This window comes from Athene noctua, chromosome 10, assembly GCF_965140245.1.
Source record: "Athene noctua chromosome 10, bAthNoc1.hap1.1, whole genome shotgun sequence".
Classification (NCBI taxonomy): domain Eukaryota; kingdom Metazoa; phylum Chordata; class Aves; order Strigiformes; family Strigidae; genus Athene; species Athene noctua.
This window is the reverse complement of record NC_134046.1, coordinates 9,709,410-9,732,723: the sequence shown is the minus strand read 5'-3', so window position 1 is coordinate 9,732,723 and position 23,314 is coordinate 9,709,410. Positions and strand designations below refer to the sequence as shown.

The 23,314-nt window shown below is 41.3% G+C and overlaps 1 protein-coding gene across 2 annotated transcripts; it reads right to left on the bottom strand.

Annotated features, from left to right (window-relative positions):
- GXYLT2 (glucoside xylosyltransferase 2) lies at positions 1–23,061 on the bottom strand. Of its 2 annotated transcripts, XM_074914321.1 has the most exons (7): positions 22,782–23,061; positions 15,149–15,338; positions 14,822–14,953; positions 8,250–8,501; positions 7,124–7,247; positions 3,740–3,912; positions 1–3,040 (listed from the first exon to the last, which is right to left on the bottom strand). In XM_074914321.1, exons 1-7 carry the CDS (start codon positions 22,991–22,993, stop codon positions 2,858–2,860), a joined length of 1,266 nt encoding a protein of 421 aa, XP_074770422.1. In that variant the 5' UTR covers positions 22,994–23,061; the 3' UTR covers positions 1–2,857. The 2 variants fall into 2 exon arrangements, with proteins under 2 accessions (XP_074770422.1, XP_074770423.1); XM_074914322.1 differs by lacking the exon at positions 14,822–14,953.
- Between the last annotated feature and the right edge of the window lie 253 nt (positions 23,062–23,314).

Below are 23,314 nucleotides of genomic sequence, written 5' to 3'. Positions count from 1 at the left end.
TGTACTTCATATATTTTAATAGCTGTTGAGAACATAACACAGTTCTTTCTAAGCGTAATGTAGCACCGCCTGTAAACATAAAAAGCACTGCTGTAATCTCTAATCATTTTATATGCAATAATGCCTTTGTTTTGTAATGAATTCCACTCCTTCATTTTAATGTGCCCATAGTTGCAAGGTTCTGCTGAATCACAGCTTACACAATCACAGCCTCCTCAACTTCAGAGGCTTAACACAGGAGTTAAAACTGTCTGGACAAGACTTTTGCTCTGAAACTTTCTGTGGCTTGTAGATACCACAGAAATGAGGAATTCTGAGTGCCCAGCATGCGTCTCGTCTAGCCTTGCCTGACCTACAGTCAGCTTTACCCCGATACTTGGAAATAAAGACCAAAAAGCAAGCTAATACTTTTTACAAGTTCTCTGCCCTGCTAGTCTAAAATGTTTACCTGTTGTACGTTAGGCTTACAATATCTCAAACTTTTTAAAACAGCGTGTTGAATTCTCCTTTCATTGTCTTCTGGCTCTGAAGTCTTCAAGGTTCATTTGGGTTATGTTTTCAAGCTTTTCTCTGTACCTAGAAATAGACTGTTCTTTTTAAGTGGCAAGCAAAACTTCAGGTAAAAACAGAAAACAGTAAGGCAAATTGCAAGAGACAGGAATGTCTACACTTAAGTTTAAATGCCTTTCTGGGGCCCAGGCTTTCGATCAAAATAGATGCAGAGCTGCCTCTGTCTTTTGCACGTCGATTTACACTTCTGTGGCAAAGGCTGCAAGATACCGGTCCGAGTCAGAAACACGCAGAGGTTGTCGATGAGGATTTGCAGCACACAGAGGCGCAAACAACAGACATTTCCGTTCGTCGTGCCTGCAGCACAGAGCAGCAGCAAATCTGCTAGGACAGAGACCGTATGCCCCTTACTCCATCTTAACACCTCCTTTACTCGTGTCATTCGCCTAGCATGCTTAGGGATGTGTCATGGACATTTTCGCACCCTAGCGTTTGGAAAAAGTTCCTCGGCACTCCATCCTATGTACAGGCTGTTTATCTGGCAGCCTGAGATGCCAGCAAGGCCTGATCTTCCCTCCTCTCACGAGCTGCCACAGGAGGAGAGGAGCATTCAAGCTCAAAGGACTTTCTCTTGGAGTCTGATGAAACTGTGCATCAGTCCTCACTGGATAGGGCAGAAACCCCCAAAACCGCAATTCCTCAGAAATCCTACTTTTTAACTTACAAAATATATCCTTTCCCTCATCCACACCCCCCAAATACTTCTAATATGTTACATGTACAGGATATATAATCTGTATCAGTCTTCCTTTCATTAGAGAAAAGCTTCATTTATCTTGCCCTCCTCACCCCTCGCCTACTTTGCCTATTAAAGTGAGTAGTTCCAAGTAATGGCTAATTATTTTTTTTTTTCTGAACGGACTTGAAAAGTAAGATCATTTTCTCAGCTGTTTTCTTCAAGCGCTCACCTACACACACGCCTCAGGGCTTACGCTTAGAAAATGCCCTTGGGGAGTCTGCTCTTGTATCACTGCTCTTTAAGTGTCCTCACTTTCAGTTCCCCAGTGATTTGCCCCAAGCACCTTTCAGCTACTGCAAGTTTTAATAAGCTCTTGTCTGTGCATATTCTATCATACTTTCAAAATCTAAATTAAATTAAGTATTTTAAATAGACATCAAAACTTTTCTGTATCCTCTTCACTTTGAGGCTATTAATTATGATCCTGGCATAAAACTGTGGATTTCCAGGAACGGAAGTGCCAGGCAGAAATTCATTTCTGTGCCCAAATTTCTGGCAAAGCTGAAAAGGGGAGTCAGAGGCAGCATCCGCAGTCTCCCAATGTAGGGATGGAAGAACGGTTGTTGGTGGCATACCACTGTTACTGTGCAGTAAACAGCAACTGAAGAGGATTAATTACAGAGAAAAACAGATGAATAGTATCTGGTTTTGTATACTTACAACATTCTTGGACCATGTCTAATGTAATTAGTATTACCAAGTTAGGGAATACGTTCTTTAAACTGTAAGAGACTGGAGGGGAAGACCATGGCTGTACTCCACACGAGGAAGGATTCTCTTGCTGTTGTCTATTACCGCATTCCCCTCCTATTTCTTGTCCATGATTTTCCTATTTATGCTGTAATTATTTTTCTTGTAATTCCTTCATGGGAAGCCCTTACAAAACTACTGAAGGGCAGAAAGGAAAATGGCAATCACTAGACAAAAAGTGCTGTAAAATATAAAGTAAATATGCACTTCTATTCCCCTAATCTTTTTAAGTAAGAAATCTTAGGTCCTACATGTGAAGAATAGCAGGTAATACACCTTCAGACAGAAGTGCAATTTTAAGCAAATACTCTCCCTTTACCACAGTAAATTTTAACTTATCCTTACATAAGAGTGATCTTTTCTGTAATTCAGCATTCTCATGACAGTCAAGAATATTTGCCCTATCAAGTTATATTCCCTATGTTATTTAGCTGAAACTGTAACTTCTTTATCAAGCCTAAAATCAAGACAAGCTTTTGTACAGCTTCAAAAAAGTTACAGTGAATATAACTGTACTTAAATAACCAAACTAAACTCGTCAAATATAAGTGAGAATCATCACCTCTCCCTGTTGCAGTCAAGAATAAATGCACGAAGAGAACAAAAGGCCTAGGAAAGGACAGTTTAGGTAGACTTCCAGGATTTCCTCTGGTTTTGTAACTTCAGGGGTTATTAGGAAATTGGATAAGGAAAATATTTTAATTCTGAGTTTCAGTAAAGGAGTTCATACTCTTCATTTACATGCTTCATGAGACGGGGTGCAAGAATTAAAAACTCTGTGTAAAAATGCAGCTACATTTAGTATTTGTGGTTGGCCCCCAAGTATACAATGACACGGTTTTCATACACCTTCTTCATAGTTTTCTCAATTTGCTTCAAAAATACTTGTGGAATTCTCCCACATAAAGTGTGCACTGTATCCAGAAACTTAGACTGCAGTGGGTAGTACAAAGACTGGAAGAGATTGTCTTCAAACGGAAACTAAAGAAAAGAAAAAGAATTATTAGTTTTCACTAGTTACAAAATGGCATTTTAGAAGTTTCTGCAAGATAAAACCTTATATAGGTAAGTGACTTCTCCCTCACCTTCCAGAGTATCATCAAAGCCAGTCAACTTCAAACACTCAAGACTGACAGTGCTTGCTTTCAGAAAAGTTTGCCTGGGAGTATTGCCTGAAATAGCCAACTTCCCAGAAACTGTACTTGTAGAGTCTGCATTTAAAGGAGGTTTACTAACGAAGGGATACTGTAACAAAACATGTATTTGAGAGTGGAGTTGTACACATGCAACAGCCGAAGTGGGAATACGGATGTGTCTGTATGCAAGCTTCTGCCTTCCATGTGCCCAGAGGCTCTAGGTGCTCGCTCAGGAAGGACAAGCTTTTGCCAGGTATTTAGGGGCCAGAGCTGCAGTACCAGCAGGGAGAACTCCATTCAAACACTTCTTTTCTACCTCCAGTATTATAGAAAAGCAACGTATCAGCATTTTTATTAGAAGTTTACTATAATATGAAGGGGGATCATTTAAGCCACCCCAAATACACACATGCAGTGAGACAGGAGAGACCAAAGCAACCTTGTTATTTGGTGTCTGACAGGTATACACAAAGCACAGTGACCCGGTATAAGCAGCATCTACGTGGAAATAAAAGGACTGTCTCTATCGGGACAGAAGACTTACATCACGTATCACTTCATAGAGGGCCTTGAATGTAGGCTGTTTGTCATCATGGTAGACACCTCTATTTCCATGCAGAATAGACACACCTTCCTCTTCTGCACCTTTACAGTTGCTTCCATACATACAGTGATCAGGCCGGTAGTTCCACTGACATGGGAACACATAGAGACACTCTGCCAATGTTGGTCCGGGGAGATGGAAGGGGAAGAAAGAAAAGACATGTCAAACAAGAGTTACAACAAATTAAACCAGGTTTCTGTGGAAAACCTGGGACTGATGATCAGAAAAATTTTAGTTGCTTTTTTTGCAAACATCCCAAGCAGCAGCTAGATGCAGCAGCTTCCTTTCCTCAGGGGATAGCTACAAATCTCAGCACTGTTAGACTTGAACTAACAGAAGGAGAGGGCAACACAAAGACTGGGTGCAAACATAAGCCAAGAGAGCATTTTACAAAGCTAAAAGTGACAAAAATCAAAGCCAGAGGGTAAGCATCAGGTGGCACTATCCAGGGTTTTCTGCCCTCATAAGAAGTTTCTGGAGTTACACAAACAATTAGGGAAGCACACAGAGCAGTAAGTATTATGCAAAATCCTGAATCCTTCTGGAGATAGCATGGGAAAGCTTTCAAAGGATATCCGATGTTTGCTGCTGAAGCTTTCACTGAGGCTACAACCATTTGTTATACTGAGATACAGAAGAGCAGGAGAGGTAGTGTATTTTACCCCCAGTCCTCCTAAGAGTTGTCATCCATTAATTTCACAGGTTTAGGTTATTTAAATATGAGCCTAATATCTCAAAAGGGCTTATAACCTCCTTTCTCCTACTGATTTTTTTTTAAACTTTCTCCATGCATCCACAGTATTTGTAATATGCTTATAATAAATCGCACCAGTCCCTGTGACCATTTTGCTTCAGAAATGCAGTACAACAAAACATTGCACGATGCCAGCAGAAGCACTGAAGACTGAATTCTTCACTTGGCCTTTCCTACTTTCCCAGGAAGTCTGCAGCTGGTCCAGTGTGGTTCTTGAAGTAGGAGACAAAGTTTCTGAAACATTTTTTCCCTTGAGGCCTCTCTAGCAGGAGACTTCTCCAGAAAGGGGAGACTGCAAGTGGTTTCCACTCAATCTGACCTATCACACATTCAGAATTGCTCCCCAGTGCTGCTGAAAGGGCAGGAAGAGCAGTAACACCTGATCTAAACCCTGTTACACTTAACGGGGATCCTTTTGGTAACCCTGAACAGATGTTTGCACGTACAGCTCATCAGCAGGTCACTGTGGGGAGAGGATGTCATCAGGTGCTTATTAGCTTTCATACATGTCACTTAAGTATTCCTGATCTTCTCCTCACCGTGACACCTTTGTGCATTTTTTGCTGTCACAGCTGGGCTCAAGCTCTAGCTGCCCTGTGAGCCTTCAGATCCATTCATCCTCAGAACAGACCTTAGAGCTGGGAAAAAGAGGCCATCCCTTCAGGTCCCAGGCAACACAGTTCTGGGTATTTTTAAGCCAACACACTGCCTCTAAAAAAAGCCACCTGCAGCAGTCCTGATTCCTTCCCAGGCCAGTCTCCACAATCCAGAAGTTTAAAACCTCAGGAAAGTCTAGTTTTCTGTTTTAATTATATCCAGTTCTTTGTTTTCTTTTCTTGTGCAGCCTAATGTTACGTAAATTGCAAAAAATTATTTACCAGTTACAAGGAAAAGGCAGACTTATGTGCAGAAAAACAGTCTCAACATGTGGATTTGATAGAGAATATTCTCATCACAAAACTAAAGTATTTTTGCAATCTTTTTTTTTTCTTCCACACTTAAGTTAGCAGCTTGAGTTTGACTTCACAACTAATCTGGCTTCATCTTCTTCTTCCTCCAGTAGACCCTATTCCCATAACACTCATTTCTTTTTGGGAATTAATTTATGATTTCATAATGAAGATTTCTTCCACTTTATTTTTCCCTGGGATTGAGGGTAATACACGGTGTACCAGGGACACTGATGTTTGACATCTGTCTGCAGTAAACAGATGTCAGCTTATTGCTTTGCTTTTGCTCTCTCCTTTTATTTGCCTGGATTTGTGTATATCCAATTACCTACCCTATGACTCCTTAGAGAAAAAGAAAAGGGAACAGAATAAATGAAGATAAATCCAAACTTATTCTGTTCTTAAAATCACTTGAGGGAATACAAGGTCACATAGGAAACAAAGAAAAGCAAGTAAGATGGATACTCAGCATCCATTCAGAGGCATGAATTAAGGTTCTCAGCTTTTCTGGGAAGCACATACTACGCTACAATTTTGAAATCCTTGCATTTCTCACATGTTACTGGTTTTGGAATTGCCTGAAGTAATTTCTGTGTGATCAGTGCAAAATACTTGCAAGGGGCTGAATTTCCAAAAACTGTCTCAGCACTTGTGGAAAAAGTCACACCCTTTTAAAATAAAGATGCCTAGACTTGCCAGTTCCTTGGAACTACACACTCATGAGAACACAAGTCCAATTCAAGAGGAAACAAAGGACAAACCAAAAATGTTACAAGCTGCTTATGGAGGCACTGTGCAAGAGTGAAAGCCAGGAACCAAATATGACATTTCACTGGGCTGACAAGTACATCCATATTGGTCACGCTGGCCCAGATTGGGACAGGTGTGTTAGGCCAGCTGTTCTCCCAGAACCAGGTTTTGAGAGACATGAAGTGCTCCTTGGCTCCTCAAGAGTCCCAGAGCAAGCTAGAAGAGTAGAAAACACAAGAGTCTAAGCAGCAGAATATAGATAATACCATCCTGGTGCCTGCTGAGGCTGGATCGCTCAGCTGAGGTGCTGGGAGCATCTTTCTCAACAAGTAACTTTTAGCAAAGGACCAAAAATAGGGAGGGCAACAGTTTCAGACAAGATATGGCTGTGACCAGTTCCTGTTTATATTAGCTTTGTAACTCATCTGCATAAATATCAGAATTCAGCTGAATTTCAGAAAAATAAAGCATGGCTTTGGAAAAGCCTGGCAATTTCACATTCAGATAAACATCTGAAACAACATTTTTTTCAGCTAGACCCTGGTCCAGTGACACTCTTAAGCACACATACAATTTGAACTTCATTCCTGCATTTGGTTATTAATGTTATACTTCCTTATTTTCCCAGAATCTCCAGAAGACAGATTTACTTATTCAATGGACCCAAGTCTGAGCCCTGCTACCCACACCACTTTCAGAAGTGTTTTCATAGGTTGTAAATCCTGAGTGCACACATTAACTTCATGTCAGAGTTCATTGCATATTATAAATAACAAATAATTTTTAAAAAATCGCACTTCTAAAAAAATTTTTTGAGTTCCAGAAATTTTCTTAACACAGATAACCATGACTCCAAGAATCATTACTTACCGGGGTTAAAGTAAAAAATTATATTTAGTAAATCCTGGTCTCCCCATGTAATGTAGTTTTTGTACTTCTGGTATAATGGATATAACATTTCCTCCCAAGTCAAACCACTCGGTATCATGCTGTTCTGCAGGGCAGAAAACCAGAAGCAATGGGTTAATACCATGACCAGTGATGTGATATATGACTCAGACACGTATCTGTAAGTCTGCTAAGCCATGTCAGATACCTAGGTGAAGAATGAAAAACTGCCAGGAGATGTTAGACCTGGATAGGGCTGGAACAGCAGAGCTGACTGTGCTCCTGTTTATCTAAACAGGAAAGCAAGGTCTCCTGGGCCTAGCTCTGATGTCAGCTCCTGCTATTCAGAGTCTTCCTCTTCTGAGCAACAGGAGGGGGAAAAAGTGGAAAAGTGGAAAAATGCAGGGATAAGGTGAAAACTGAGGTATAGAAGTCAGGAAAAAAGCAGACTAAGAATTATCTTCCCTGGGAATTATATAAAGAGCAAGGGCTTTTTGTATTCAAGCTGTTCCTGTAACAGTATGGGAAACCCCTGGCCTTGACTGACGAACATGTCCACTTGGGGTAAATAAAGTTTTTAAAGAGATTACAGAATGTGTGCTCAAGGAAATAGAGATTTCACAACTCAGGCCTTTCACAAAAGGGGAGATGTCAGAGGTCAGTGAAAATGTTCCTTCTCATTTATATCAATTCATGGAGTCACTTGATCTGCAGCAGGACATAAAATTCTATTTACAGCAGATGCAAAAAACTACCAATTTCTCTGGCTATTCACATCAAGCTTTCCAATTTTAAAAACAATACACTGACTGCACTGAAGATCCTTGAGTTTATTCTCTCATGTGTCTTTCAAGGGAAAATATGTTGAAGAAGCATTTTTACTGCTGCTAACAGACTGCTACACCTGCAAGTTCTCAGTGCTCCAGCCTGTTCACTTGTTTTAGTAACCATTTTCACTATAATCGCTTTTAGTATTCAATCATATATATATATTCTATATTTTCCAGATTCTTTATGTTACAAACTTTATATAATTTTATACTAAGTTTTACAAGATGTGAAAAATACATAAAACATGAGTTTGGGCAACAGCTGTGTTTCTTCTCACCTTGAACTGAGTGTTGCGTATCCGTGTTAAATTCATTAGCATCACTCCAGAATTGACTCCAGTTGTCCCATAATAAGGGTGACGCGCGAATCTACTATACCAGCCAATCTTTGGTATTTCGTGTTCTGGGGCCATAGCAGCTAGCTGTGTTGAGTTGAACTCTTTCAGGATGTGCCAGATGTCATCGATGGGCCTCAGGAAGAGAACATCAGTGTCCACATAAAGGAGAGAATCCACATCCTTTAAAATGACCTTTTAGGTTTGCATAGCAAGGAGAGATGAAAAAGAAACCAAACAGACAACAAAAAGGAAAATTATTGGGAAAAGGTACTTTTATTTAAACTGGTAATTTGAAAGAGGTTATTGATTTATCAGTTAAATGTAATTACACACAGAAACAACAGTTATTTATTGGCTTGCTGTTTTGTTGTTTGAACTGCACAGCAAAACAGCTACCAGACCACAGAAGTTTGATTCCACCCTCCATATGAACCAGTAATCCACTGAGCTCTCAAAAATGCCTGCAAAGAATATTCAGTATCAGTTCAGAAATAAAATGCAAAGAATTTACATAGCTTTGTTAGTTCTTTTCAAGATCTGTAAGTGGTGAAACATACCACTCCCTCCATTGACCGGAAGGGTAAACTAGTACAACAGAGCACTTTTCATCTCCATTTGGTATCATGTTTCCTTTTGCCTTTCTAACGACTGTTATTCCTATTACAACCTTGTCCTCCTAGGAGAATTACATTCAGTATTAATATATACAAATGTTTCACATTAATTAAGAAAACCCCATCGATCACAAAAATGGATATGCATCCTCCTGAAGAACAAAATTTGCTCAGTAAATAGAAGTGTCATATTAAAAACTACCAGGTCAGATTCTGATCTCTGTTAGCGGAGTCTCCATCAGGAATAACCACTGTAAAGTTAGTCAAGTCAGAAGGGTGTAAACTGTAAATTAGATCCAGGATACCTAACCTATTCTTGTCGACCATGTTCCCCCTTGTGGCTATCCAAATCCTTACATGCTCATTCATTAAGTAGGGCAAATTATATTGTGCTTCAACAGTCCAAGAAAACTCTCTTGATATTTGCACCAGCTATTTGTAAGTTGTTTGTTAAGTAATAAAGATCATTAGCTGATGTTGATCATCAGTTCCAACTGCATTTTTGTGGCTCTTCTTCATTATTTGTGAAAACTGTCCAAAAATTCCTTAAGGACTGAATTTTTCTTGGTTTGGTCTCAGCCAGAAGCCTTATTTCTCTCTCTTTCTTTCTTTGAAAAGCAAATCCAAAAGACTATTGATTTTCACCATGGTGTGGAACAGAACAATCACTCATCCAATTGCAATGATACTAATGACAAGCTCTCCTACTTATGCAGGTAACAATAAATTCTACTAAAGAAATTGAATTCCACATAAATTGAAATGTTTTGTGACTGAAGATTACCTGTGAAATAGAGTGAACAACATTAAGATTTTGAACAAGGTGGGGTGGGGGTGGTGGAAATCACTTTTAGTCATGCTCAACAGGCATCCTTAAGATGCCAAATCCATGAGTCCAGACCTAAATGAGATTTTTCACCTGACTGAACACTTCAGGATTCAGACTGACATTTAGCCAAGTTTAACAAATCCCTGACCTGTATTTCTGACATGATAACTACATGCTCTTCCTAGACAGCTGGACAAGCAGGAGAAGGCAAGTGTCTCTACATTTCAAACAAAAGTTACACTTACAAGAAACTTAATGTCCAACATAATCCAGATCATGCTGCTGGATGGAAGGTTATAGCAATACAACATTTTACCACAAAAAATACAAACCAGCACATGAAGGTATCAATAAATGAGTGACAGAAATAGTTCAATAATACAGTAAGAACTCAGAGGGAAATATCTGCAAACATTAAGTATCCTGGAGACCAATACTATAAAAAAACCCAAACCCCACAACCCACGAGTAAAAAAAGACAGCTACTTTAAGAGGAAATCAGAAGACAGACAGTTGAAAAGAAGAAAGGGGTTTTCAGCTTAAGGATATCCTGGATATTGTATATTATTCTGTAGCACCTAGAAGCCTTAATTCATAGGGACCTACTGTATGAAGTCATATAAAATAAAAATATATTTTAAAAATTTTAAATCACTCCCAAATTTACTCTGAGGCAGGAGATAACACATGAATAACAAGGAGAGCAGAAGTTACCAGATTTTGCCTGAGGGAGCCACAGCACACTGTGCACCATGTAAGATTTTTCTGAAGGGTGCCCTGGTAGAGAGACAAGTTGAGGCGTTTTCCAGCAGAGGGTTAAGGGGGAAGTTTAACAGGTGCATACAGACACTCCTCCCGAGCATAAGTGACAGCCTGGGCACTGCTTCTTCCAGCAGGAAACTGTTCCTTCAGTAACCTTAAATATACATAGAAATTTAAGTCTGTGGAAGTCAATGGACTGTAATAATTTTCCTACATATAAATGGATTCAAGTAGGTATTTCAGTTCTTTGCGACGTGGGTGCCTACCAGCATCTGAGCCCATGCTTTCCACCCTGTATTCCTCCACTCGGGATTCACCTGCTCTGCTTCCTGGTTTGTCAAAAGATTCTTTTCTCTCCTGTGTCCGAGGTGTTGCACTGCAGTCACACCCAACAGGCTAAAGGAAAAGCTGTGCTACTTCCTTTAAGCCCTTCACACTTTCGTCTTTCACATGTGAAGTCTTGACTTATTTAAAACCTACACAGGCCAGTTTGAACTGATCACATCCCCTTCTGGCTGTGCATTTAACTTTGCCTTGGGCAGGGGAATTTAATTTCAGAAGTTGTGGCTGTAAGAGTTCCTTGCATAGCTTCTGGGATTTCAGTGGACTTACACTGGGGATAAACTTAATTTAAATAACTGGCATTCCCAATGTTCCATAGCGTTTAGGTAGCTCTGTTCCCAAACTAAATAGAGTTGTGGGTTGTTTTTTTTTAAAAAAAAAAGAATTTTAGGTTTTATACAGCCCTGAAAACAGTATTTAGCTTTTACTTACTCAAAAGCATACAAGAGGAGATGGTGTATTTTTGACTCTGCTGATTTTCAACACCAAAAGCAGCTGAGCACTGCAAGACAAGCCTGGGGTACAAGGGACCCCACTCCAGCTCACTGGGCCTGCTGGGAGGGCTAACTGATGGGCCGGGAGGGCTGCAGGCTAGAGATGACAAGCGTCTGACCTGCAGCATAAGCAACGCGAGACTGCAGCTGGTAGTCTGAGCTCACGCTCACTAGCACAAACCATGTAGACATACCTGACAGACTGTCATTTTTGAAACGAACTGTCAGGAATATGGCTTGACTGTGCTTGTCTTCCTCCTCGCTCTACAGGCGTTTACAGCTTAAAAGAAGTGTGATTTTTTTTTGCAGCTATATAGAGGATTCTTAGTAAATCTGTCAAAAAGTTCTGCACAGAACTGGCTATATTTAGCCTGACACTTCACTTAAATACTCAATTATCTGTAATTTGATTTCACAACTTCAGTCTCCATAGATTCTCCCTGTGTTATCGAGGTTGGCAAGTAATAACACACTGCTGCGTAAACACGTATTGGCATATTGTGAAGCTGTGCTACCTAATGGTTTGCAACAGCTAGCATGGCAGCTTATCAGAGCTTTATCCAAAATTAGGGACAAATCACAAATCTTGATGCTATTGTAGCAGTATCACAAAGTTGAGTTGCTAAACTTAATTGCAGTAAGCAATTAACTCAAGTTACCACAGTTTAGGTAAGGCCCTGGCATCTATTCCCAGTGCTGCCACCGATCCACTGGGCTGGATACTTCAGCACACTCAAGGGGACAGCCATAATGCAGGGATATTACTAATCTACCTTAAAAGCTCTTAAATAGATTAAGTGTTTTGAGAAGGGTTCTAAACGTTAGTTACTATTAGAACTAAAATAATCCAAAAATCCCTTAAGCATTTCATGATACTTTAGCTGATTGTTTTGGTAGCCTCAAAACAGCCACACAGAGGCAGCTGCAAGCCAGCCCTGGGGTAGGCAACACTCACGAGACCAGAAGAAAGATTTTTCACCTGGTGTATTAACTAACATCCATGTTAGTATTACAAAACAGTTTCGAGTGATTGCTGAGAGCATTACCCTCCTAGTTTATTTTTAAAGTTTCATTTTGCTCTTGTGTTCAGATCCACAACTTCCTTATTCTGACTTCGCAAATCCCATTGATGGTTTTACTGGAGTAGACTGCAGCAAGAGATTTAGACTTGTGAGATTACATGGAGGCTCAAGCTACTTTCCCTGCATGTAAGTGGCAAATGTGATCAGATGTCACAGAATGCCTCTACAAAACGAAGGATGCTCTATGATCTTCCTTAGCATTTTAGCAACCCTAGATACAACAAGTTGGGAATGTGCACTTCAACCTGTTACCCAGGACAGAACAGTTTGTTACTATAAACTGCAGGATCACATCCCAGAGCTCTGGTTTCATCATTGAGTAAAAACCACTGAAAGATTCTTAGAAAGTTTTCCTTTAACACATTCCTCATACCCTCCTGTCCACTTTCACACGCCTGCTGGTGCTGCAGGAGAGATTTCCTTGGCAGGAGAGGCACTTGTGAATCAAAGACTCACATTCCACTAGGGTTTAGCATTGTCAGGAGCAAGACAATCCGCACAACTGAGAGCTAAACAGCTGATAAACTCAACTACTGCTCTCCTGGGGTCCTCCCTAAATCCAGTCACATTTTATGCCCCTGCAGGGCAAAAAGCTTAGTACAGGGAAGGATCAGATACTGACATCCTGCTGGTATTTGTTTTAAATAAAAGTCGAAATAGTTCTCTAAACAAAACCACTAGAAACCCTCCGTTCCTGCTGTGTGCGGACTGGATTTCTACAGCATTGTCTGGTTCAAATAGAATATCGGAACCTAGTTATCAAACACTGAAAAAAGTAACAGTGGCTGAAATTACCCAGAAACAGCCCAAGGTTCTGTCAGCCTGCAAATTTGAGTACCAGAAATCCCACTGGACACTTGCCACCCCAGTTATTACTACAACCTCTTCTTTTACTCCATCCACATCAACTTGGTGTCTGCTGCAATACTCTCGGACAACCCCTCCTATTCAAAGTCATAAACCTCAGCCTGACCACACACAACATTTTTCAACTGCCCCGAGAAACATTTACAGTTCAGGCTGCCTCCCAGTTTTGCTAAGACCACATGCAACAGTCTATATGTTCCTTACAAGAAGTTACTGGAGAACTTTGGCAACATGTGACTGACAAAAAAGGAATCAAAAAAGCACTGTCCAGCCTGAAGGAGTCAGCATGAATATGTAACCCTTTTCTGTCATCAGAAGGGTGATGACAAATAAAAGTGAAACTATATCTGTACTGACTGTCTACCAATATGACAAAAAAATACCACAGAAATAAGAACAAAGCATTGTGTTTACCCAGTGAAAATAACCCCATTTGAGTATATCCTTACAATCAGTATTGAACAAGCTAACGCTTACGGATTGTTTTCCTGGTGATACAAATATTTACGCGGGGAAGAGAGGATCCCTGCTGAAGTTGGAGTTACTTTCACACCATCTGGGCTTTGTGCATTTGATAGTCTACCCCTAAATGGCAGATAAGCAGAACTGCTGACAGCACATATTTTCTCACATATGTATTCATAGTCTACGTATCTGGACGTGCAGCTGTCTCCTGATTGTTTCCATCTGAGAAAGTAAAGATTTCTTTGTCCGTCAACCCCATTCCTCATAAGACAGCAATGAAGAAATCTGGATCATGTGAATAGCATGTCACTTTATTGGAGTCACCCCAATCAACAGCAATGCGCAAGATATTTTTGATAGAAGTTCTCAATTCCACAGAAATTGCTTTATGCAAAACTTGTTTCAATTTCTGATATTTCTGCATATGCAAAATTGTTATCAACAACCTCCTTCTCTCCAGCAACCTTAAATATTTTCCAGGTTTATGACACCAAGTATTTCCAGGTTTATAACACTAAGTAAAGAATACATGTTTTCAGTGAATCAGGAGATCCCTGGATACACTGGGCTCTTGCATGAAATCTGACTGTGAGCACACTGGAATTATTACCTTAAGGGCAAATCTGACAGTCTTGGAAAAAGAAATAAAACTCAAGGAAAAGGGATTGCTGAAAGCATCAGTCTAAGGGCTAACATATGGAAAGGGAGATAGTGGGTAAAGAGGATATGATGACTGCACGCTGAAAAGAATGTTATTTATTGGAGGCACGCAGCATCTACACTGAAAGCATCTGCCCTGAAAGAGCTCTCGCACTGAGTCTTAAGAGCCTGAGAGGCTAATGGAACTCGAGACAAGAAACACATATCCTTTGTTAGCAGGAGAAAAAGCGAGGCTGAATTTCAGGTTTGTTTTTTTAAGTGGCTAAAGCGCAGATTAAAATATCTTTAAGCAGATGTTTCAGCCTGAAAATGGTTTTAATATTACACCAGCAAAGCTTCCTTTCGGTGGAATTAACCTTTTCCTAAAGCAACCTACTCAGAAATCCAGGTGCCTTACCGGAAGAAAAAGGCGCTGGGCAGCACATGGTTTGAATAACTTTTTCCATTCCTGAGCATTTCCTACGGAGAAGGTTATTGGGTAAATGTTGTATTCAAACTTCTTTGTATATGAGGAAGGCCATTCCCTTAACTGAAAGACATGGGGGGAGGATTAGACACTACATGTTATGCAGCTTTTCTGGAAAAAAATCATACATGCATAAGGAATTTATAAACTGTGTAGAGTAAAAAAATGCTTAGTTGCTACTTGTTGATTTGCATGTAATTTTGTTCAGAGGTTTGCAGCTTATAGCTCACTCATTTATCAAATGACAAAGAAACTCACCTTCTTCTCAAATTCAGGCTTAAGGGAATCCTCAGCAAAAATGTGAAAGCAGAGCCTCCTGTTGCTAAAGAGAACTGCTGATTTCAGCATGATTAGTGTCTCTTCCAGTCGGTCCCCACATGCCACAACTGCCAGATGCATGCACTGCAAAGATGAAGGCTCTTTTGAATGTTTCTGTTCTCCAGGCTTCCTGAAAAATCATAAATAGGCATATAAAAGATACTGAGGCAAACATGAAGAGAACTCCGTGTTAATATATATCAGGGTTTTTCTCTGTAGGGGATGTAGGCAATCAGGAAGGGTTTTTCTGACCAGCTATCCACAGAAGATGCGAGTGGCATGCCAATTTTGTCAACAGTACAAATTAAGACTGTTAAAAATACAACACAAATAAATATGCTATTTTCAGAATTTTCTGGTTATCCCTACATTTCTGGATTTGCATAAATCACTGCACTACACACAGAGATGAAACTAATTCAACAGCACCTCAAAACAGACAACAACTTGCTCTGAGCAAATGATAGCTTTTTTTCCCCAATTTAGATGTTATGAAGTCAGAATGGATTTATTAACTACCTCACCAACTTTCTAACACAATGCAGATTACAGAACCACATTCAGTAATTTCATTATCAGGCCCATAACTTTTGGCTAGACTGGAAGAAGATATCCATACTTCAAAAAAATCCACTCCATCCATATGTAAATTATTCTAACAGTTAATTAATTTTGCTGTTATAAATGCATGCCTTAATCCTGGCCTGAAGGTACTGGCATAGTTTCAAAGGACTGCTCTCCATTTCACCCCATGGAATCCCTGAAATTTTGCTAAAACAGAGATTTTAAAAAACAAACATATTCACATGTCCCAGATGAATCACACTATATTCCACAAGCAGACAAGGGCCAAACTATGGATTTTCCACTTAGCACCCATCTGTGTGGGCTTTAAATAAATTTCAGCTAGACTACAGGGGAATCTGCATGTAAAAGGCACACTGAAGCTACTGGCTAGCCAGAAACAATCAGGGTTCTTTGGGGGACTTGAATATGTTTTGAAAATATGACCTTTTGGTTTTGGGTGTGTCCTCCCCATCAGTATGGAGGTAAAATCCCATCCTCCAGGAATGCTTCTATCATATTGTATTCACAATCCAGCACGGATCGCATTTATACTCCATTACATGGGTGTGTGCTGACAAAGCAACTAAATCACAAACATTGTAATCATTACAGGAGGTAAAAGGCTAATCACAGATCACTACCAGTTCTTGACATATCAATGAACAGAGGACAGCAATCCCTGCCTCTTCTCAGCACACATAATTACATACATACAATTAAATCAGTAAAGCTAATGCTAGGAACAAAAGTTCTAAATAAAAGAGAAAAATGACAGTTAATAAAGCTGTCATTATCTTTTTCCAGACATTAAAATGCTGCTCTGTATAACAGCAGTGTTCTAGAGAGTAATCCACTTCTGTGTTAAGGAATACCAGCCAATGGTACTTTACTGTCTATACAAAGCAACATGTTTCATTAAGGGTTTAAAGTCTTAGGCTTTAGTCTTAATTAAACCCCAATTTCATCAGTGCATAAATAATGGAATACTACATCTATGTGAAGTGGTATTTACTTTCCAACCTATTAGTGTAAAAACCACTGAATTATTGAAGTGAATAATTAGCTGCTCACACAGATCCCCTTTTCCCCCTTCTCCCTATCTCTTTAATGTTTCCTCTTAATTGAGTCTCTAAATCAAGCCATATGCAGGATGAGAGCTGCTTTGATATAGCTTGTGGCAACGGAATTTACTGGGAGAGGGACTAAACTCCAAGCTTTTATTGCAGCATTTCAAAACCCAACACCAAAGCACTAAGCTTTTCTTTGCAAATTTTAGCCAGAGTGAACTCTCCATTATGCAGCTATTTTGTAGGGAAAAATCCAGTATATGTAGGCAAGCACTTCCAACGCACAGACTCAGCAGAAGTAACCCTCAATGAAAGCACAATGCCCTGTAAGCCCATGGGAGCTATGGATGAACAAGAGACATCCCGCCAACCAACACAACCAGCCTCCCAGCCCCAGAGAGCAGAGGAGAAAGCTGAGCTTTGGAGACAAGGAATTAGAAGTTGCAAAGGCCTGGGCTGAAGGGGTTTGGGAGCCTGCAGTGGTCTAAGTAGGAATAAAAATCCCCGAGAAAAGGAGCATGAGGTAGTACTTGAACTACCTCAGTAGTAGTCTGGGACACTGAGGGCAACAGCCAGCGAGGAAAAGTAGCAAGGAGATACGTTGGGACACAACATTTTGCATATTTTTTGTAAGTACATAAGGAAACCAAGAGGACTGTGAAAACAAAGGTGAGATGTAAAGAGAGATAAGAGTGCCATAGCAGGATGCATTTAACAGCAATTTCAGCTTAGCCTTTACAAAATTACTGTTATTATCCAGAAGTCTGAAAAGAAGCAGGTGTAAAGGCAAAGTCAAACTGCTAGGAAGGCAAATGAGATTACAGCAAAGAACATCACAACTCCCCTTCCCTACTCTGGTTTATACAGTGCAGGGAGGAAGGGAAGGGGAGAAGTAACATCTGGATGAAAGGATATTCCTTAAAGACCTGCAGGACATGGCCAATGTCTTCAAAACAGTTCCAGTTCGACCAACAGCATCTAGGATGCTTCTGCTTTACACAGAATGTAATATGCTGTCTTATCTGGATCCCCTCTTGAAGATAAGAGGGCTTCAGCATGTGCTGTCAAGAGAGAAACTGGAGGTTGGAACTGAGCTCATATCAGTGGAGCAGCTACTTCTCTGCTACCGGTGTAGGTCGGGCTGGGCACCAGGAGTCTTCTCGTTCAGACTTGCAGCTTAATGAAAGCCCTTCTTTAAGCTGAGGTTTCACAGAAGGTACACACCAAATCCTGTTTATCGTACAGTATACCAGTGGCTGATGCAAACATAGGGGAAGCTAAGAGTTTTCTGAAATACTACCTGCTCAGGTGTTCCTAGACAATACAACAAAGGGAATAGATGAAAGGTGCACACTTTGTTTTGAAGGATGGAGTATGTTAATATTATGGTAAATTGTATAAAGGATAAAATTTGGTACATAGAATAAAAAACGGCTGGCAAGCATGAAAGAATATATTGCTAGGTTATCAACCTAAGCCATTAATACACTTTTGACCCAGAGAAGTACTCAGGCAGTGGTTGAAGGGTGAGCGACCTCCGTTTTTGGCTCTATTTCAGTAAGTCAGCCCCTGCAAAGCTTTGGGCGAGTCATTAATTCTTTATGCTTTAGTTGTCCTATCTGGAAAATGGGAACAGCTGTTACAGTAGTAATAGTTACCTATCTCAAGAGACTTCCAAGCACATTAAAAAGCACACAGATCCACAGAGAACTACAATTATTATTATTATTAGCCAGTTCTTCATAACATTTATACGTGCATTCACTCATTTATAGTCCAACTTATTGGTTATGGATAGTCTATAATTGGATTTTATGACCTAAATCAAATGTTTAAATGCATCTAAAAAACCAGTGACCTGGGCCTTAAAGTTTAATGTGTTTGACAAGAACAAAGAAAGAAACCATATACACAAGGACTTTGTTGCCTTGATATCCTTCTTCTAAATTAAATACATAAATGTAGCTTGTTGAGATAGCATAAAACTAACTTATACAACATGTCAGACTCTTTGTTCTGTTCCCCATTTTACCTATCTGTTCAGAGAAAACTGCTTCCTGCTCCCCCTTACCTGCTGTTGTCCTATGATATTATTATATGGCTATAAAATTAAGCACCCTTGCCTAAGATTAAGCACTGCAGAACGCATCACCAAATACTTGCAGAATACATCCCATGAAACAGCTGAAGACACACTTGATAAGATGTAGCACGATAAAATGTTTATAGCAAAGGCCTGCCAACAATACAGAACAACTCCCACTCGGTTGCCCAATGGTATTTACTGCATACATTTTTTTTCTGACAGGCATGGGTATTAACAGCAGAAGCAGCCTGAGTGCTCAAGCACGACAGCATACATTTCTAGGTCTTAAACTTTAGATTACATACAATTTTCTTATTAGTCACAGTCAAAGTGTCTCAAACATAATTAACCCAAAACCTGTCTAAATCAATCCAGATTCATTCAAAATAATGCGTTCCCATCTCATTACAGAGCCTGCTAATCTATTCAAGCCTTCAAATTCGTTCTTGAGAGAAAGATAATGCATGCAGATTCTTACAAAATGCAATATAGTTGTTAGTTTTTGAAACCTTCTTCATATTATGATCTCATTTACTCTTGCAGTATAAACAAGGTTAGATTTAGGCATTGTATCAAAACTGGTGATTCATTAAATAGGCTGCTTTCCTGACAGTCGACAATGAGTCAATGTCCCAACAGTGGCTCCGTTACACGAAACACATTCTCTCCCACCCTTTAAAATATAAATTAGAAAGGTTCAAAATGTTTTTAAATAAATGTTTTCTCACTTTAACGCAGTTGCACAAAACTGACTGGAGCTGCTGACAATGAAAAAAATTGTTGAAGTTGCAACCTCCTTCCACCACTCAGAGAAAGGGCAGAAAACCACGCAAAATCAGAATGGATGTTTCTCTCTTCTTCTTTTATCAAGTGGGTTCCTTATTAGTGAAGTATGAGGTATTTGGGCCTTCAGCATGTTATTATAGGCTACCAAACTCAAGCCAAACTTGCAAGTGTGTGCACACAGGCGGCAAAGAAAGGAAAGTATCTTGACAGGTTGCCATCTAAGAGACATTTTGCTTTGGAAAAGTCACTTCCAGAGAACTGGCAAAAGTTCGCTTCCCAAGCTTTGCCATGCTGGTTTAATAGAAAGTGTGGTCACATCTGCCCTTTAAATGAAAAAATAATCCTTTTGCTTTTTGATACTTTGCACACATTGGTTTGGCACATACTTAGAATTCTTCATATGAAAAAAATCTTACTGAAGGCATAGGAGTTGCTACTTCCAAGAAGAAGGACCAGTAAAACCACCATCAAAAATCAGTTTTCAAAGCTAACCAAAAACTTAAAGGCAAAGCTTATCTAGAGTTGCAAAAATTATCTAATGACCCAAGCAGGACACATGAACTATTTATTAACATTTGCTAGGTACCAGACAGCTAACGATATGTGACTAAGTTAAGCCCTGTTCAAGTGTAACTACTTACATTAGAAGAAACCTGCACTACTCAAAACCTTAAAAACTTATGTCTTCTATTATTATCATGTGACTACAGAAAGTGGTATTACAACATCCCAGTTAAACTACAATTCACCTTGCCTGCAACATGAATAATTCTTATAAAACAAACACACATCCTAAATAATGCCTTTGATTGTTCCCGAGTTCAGACCAAAACCTGCATACTTTTAAAGGGACTACAAACCACCTTGGCAAAACTAAAACAACTTTTTACAGCCACAAAACTTTGCTAAGATTACCTAATCAATCATGCAGCCAGATATAAAGACATGAGCAGATCAGAAGATCTTACACAGTCATGATCAGATTTTTTTATTATCCTGAAGGAATCACTTAGATCATACAGGATCTCTCACATCAAATTCTAAAAAAATCTTCCTTTGCTCATAAGGAATAACTAAAATAATTATTTATATTCTAGGAATGAATAGGCAGTAACACCACCGATTCAGCGTGTTACATAAGATGCGCTTTACTGTAATCACAGGCGTAAGCAAAGCTTATTAAATCAGTGCAAATGCTCACTCCTGAAGTTAATAACTAGTTAAATCATTGGCTGTTTCTTCCACTCCAAATTCAAGCCTCCTGGAAACAGCCTCACACTGCTTTCAGTGGACCTCCGATCAGGCTTAAGCCAAGCAGATCCCACCACCAGATGCCTTCAGCACGTGAGTGTGGATGTGATTCATCCCAGAACAGCACCCATCGGTGGGCCCAAAGGCAGGCACCTTCTCAACTTGGACCATGTTATGGCACCCACTGCCCCCCCCCAAATTATTTTCTATGGATATCCTCATTTAAATAAATTTTATTTTAGTAGTAACTAACACAATACAGAATCTTTTAGCAAGGGACAGAACCGGACCCACAGCACTGTGCTTCCCAGTTATACAAACTCCTGCTGGTGCCAGTAGTGCTGGATCATGCCCTGCCAGCAGATGTGAACAACCAAACCCCACTAAAAAAAACAACAAAAAAAACTGAAGAAAAGGAATGGTTTAAATACAGCATTCCTCTTTTTTTTTTTTTTTTTTTGTTGCAGACCTTGTAAAAAGTACTTTCAAAGTCAATAAATAATAGAAAAGTTAGATAATGTCAGATTTTGGAACATGAAGACAGTCACTAAAAAGCTCATTGAAATGGAACAGTTGTTTACACTCTCTAGCAGTTTCATACTTTCTGGGCTCCTTCCTTAAGTGTTCTTGATTTCCATGATAATCGCAGAGATATGCCTTAAAGAAAAATGACTTCAGGAGGTACAGTTGCTAGTGGAAATAATCCTGCTTTAATACATGCATTTGAATTCTGTCCGTGATCCATTCTCAGCCACAGTAAACATCTCTCACATTCAGTAGGGTAACAATGCTGGTAAGAAACCAACTGCTTTAATAAGTTAAGGAATAAGAGCTCAAAAAACCAGTAGTCCTTCATTCAGAACATCTCTGTGAAATCATGAATCAAAGACACAAAGACATACCAAGTTAATTAGATATATGAGGTCACACTGACCATAATATAGTTGGAATGCAAAGGGGAAAACAGTCCTCCACCCACTGAAAGCATGCTGCCCGTAACTTTTTCTGAAGTAATTCGTTTTTTAAAAAATATTCTGCCTGTAAGGTGCTGAATGATAAAACATAACACGCCACGATTTCAAACTCTTTTTAAAAGTTGTGCTAAATTAATTTACATATAAAAAACATTCAAAACAAAAAGCTCCAGAGCTTAAGATCCGTCGGTACCTCGCAGTTCGGAACTCAGCGGTACCACAGAGAAATAGCCAGCCCCCTTCCCTCTTCCCTGTGGCATTAATAAAAATCGGCAGCAGTGTCCCGAGACTGACAGCAGCTCCTCACGGACTCCGGCCAGCGAGTGCCACGTTCCCCACATCAGCCTCCAAAACAAGGCCAAAACTAATGGAAAAGCAGCTACTTCGGAGGCCGCCCTTGCACGGGCACGCCGAGGAGGTATCGCCCCGCTCCGACGCGGGGCCCAGAGGAGGAGGCAAGACCCCTTCACGCACTTTCTTGCCTCCAAGCACTTTCGTGGCATCTCTGGCAACCACGCTCCAAGCGAAAACACGCAGGAAAAAGTTAGCGCGTCTAAAGCCAGAGCGGTTTGCACGAGGGTTTCTAATCACCGGTTACTCGCAGAGGCGAGGGGGAAAGGATCTGGGAAGTGTCCCGGCGGCAGAGACGCGAGTGAGCGGCCACAGCAGAGGGGACCCACGGGTCACGCGTGGGGCAGGGCGGGCCTGCCAGCGGCCGGGCCGGAGGGGCCCGGCAGGTTCCCCGCCGAGGGCAGGCACCGGGGGCGGCCGCGCGTGGGGCGCCGTCCGGTCACGCGTGGGCCGGGCGAGCTCCCGCGTCCCGGCGGAGCCGACACCGTTACCTGGCGCTGGCGAGTCTGCCGCCGGCAGGGCTCCTCCGCGGCGGGCTCCGGCTGAGCCGCGGCTGCCGGCGGGCGAGCGGCACGGCGGCGGCGGAGGGGGGGGGCGCGGGCGGCGGGCGGGGGGGCGCGGCGGCGCTGCCCGCCAGCAGATAGAGCAGCAGCAGGCTGCCGAGGCACAGCAGCACCGCCGCCACCTTGCAGGAGAGCCGCATGGCGCGGGGAGGGGGCTCAGGCCGCGGGGCAGCCGCCCCTCAGCCCGCCCGCCGCCGCCGCCATCGCCCGCCGCCGGCCCGGCGCGGGGACGTGGCCGCCGAGCCCCGGCCCGGCTGCCGGCAGCGGGGGCGGGGCGCGCCCTACCGTAGTCTCTGGAGTAGCCGCCCGTCCCCTCCACGGCCCCCGCGACGGCGCGCGGCGGGGGGCCGGGTCAGCGCGCGGCCGCTCGGGCAGCCGGACGGGGCGCGCCCTACCGTAGTCTCTGGAGTAGCCGCCCCGTCCCCTCCTCCGTCCCCGCAACTGGGTATTGGGGGGGTGTC

Coding starts and splice junctions, on each gene's coding strand:
- GXYLT2 (XM_074914321.1), bottom strand. CDS start 22,993: ATGCGGCTCTCCTGCAAGGTGGCGGCGGTGCTGCTGTGCCTCGGCAGC. Junction 15,339..22,781: donor GGCAGACTCGCCAGCGCCAG/GTAACGGTGTCG, acceptor ATGATTTTTCAG/GAAGCCTGGAGAACAGAAAC. Junction 14,954..15,148: donor AGCCTGAATTTGAGAAGAAG/GTGAGTTTCTTT, acceptor CATGTCTTTCAG/TTAAGGGAATGGCCTTCCTC.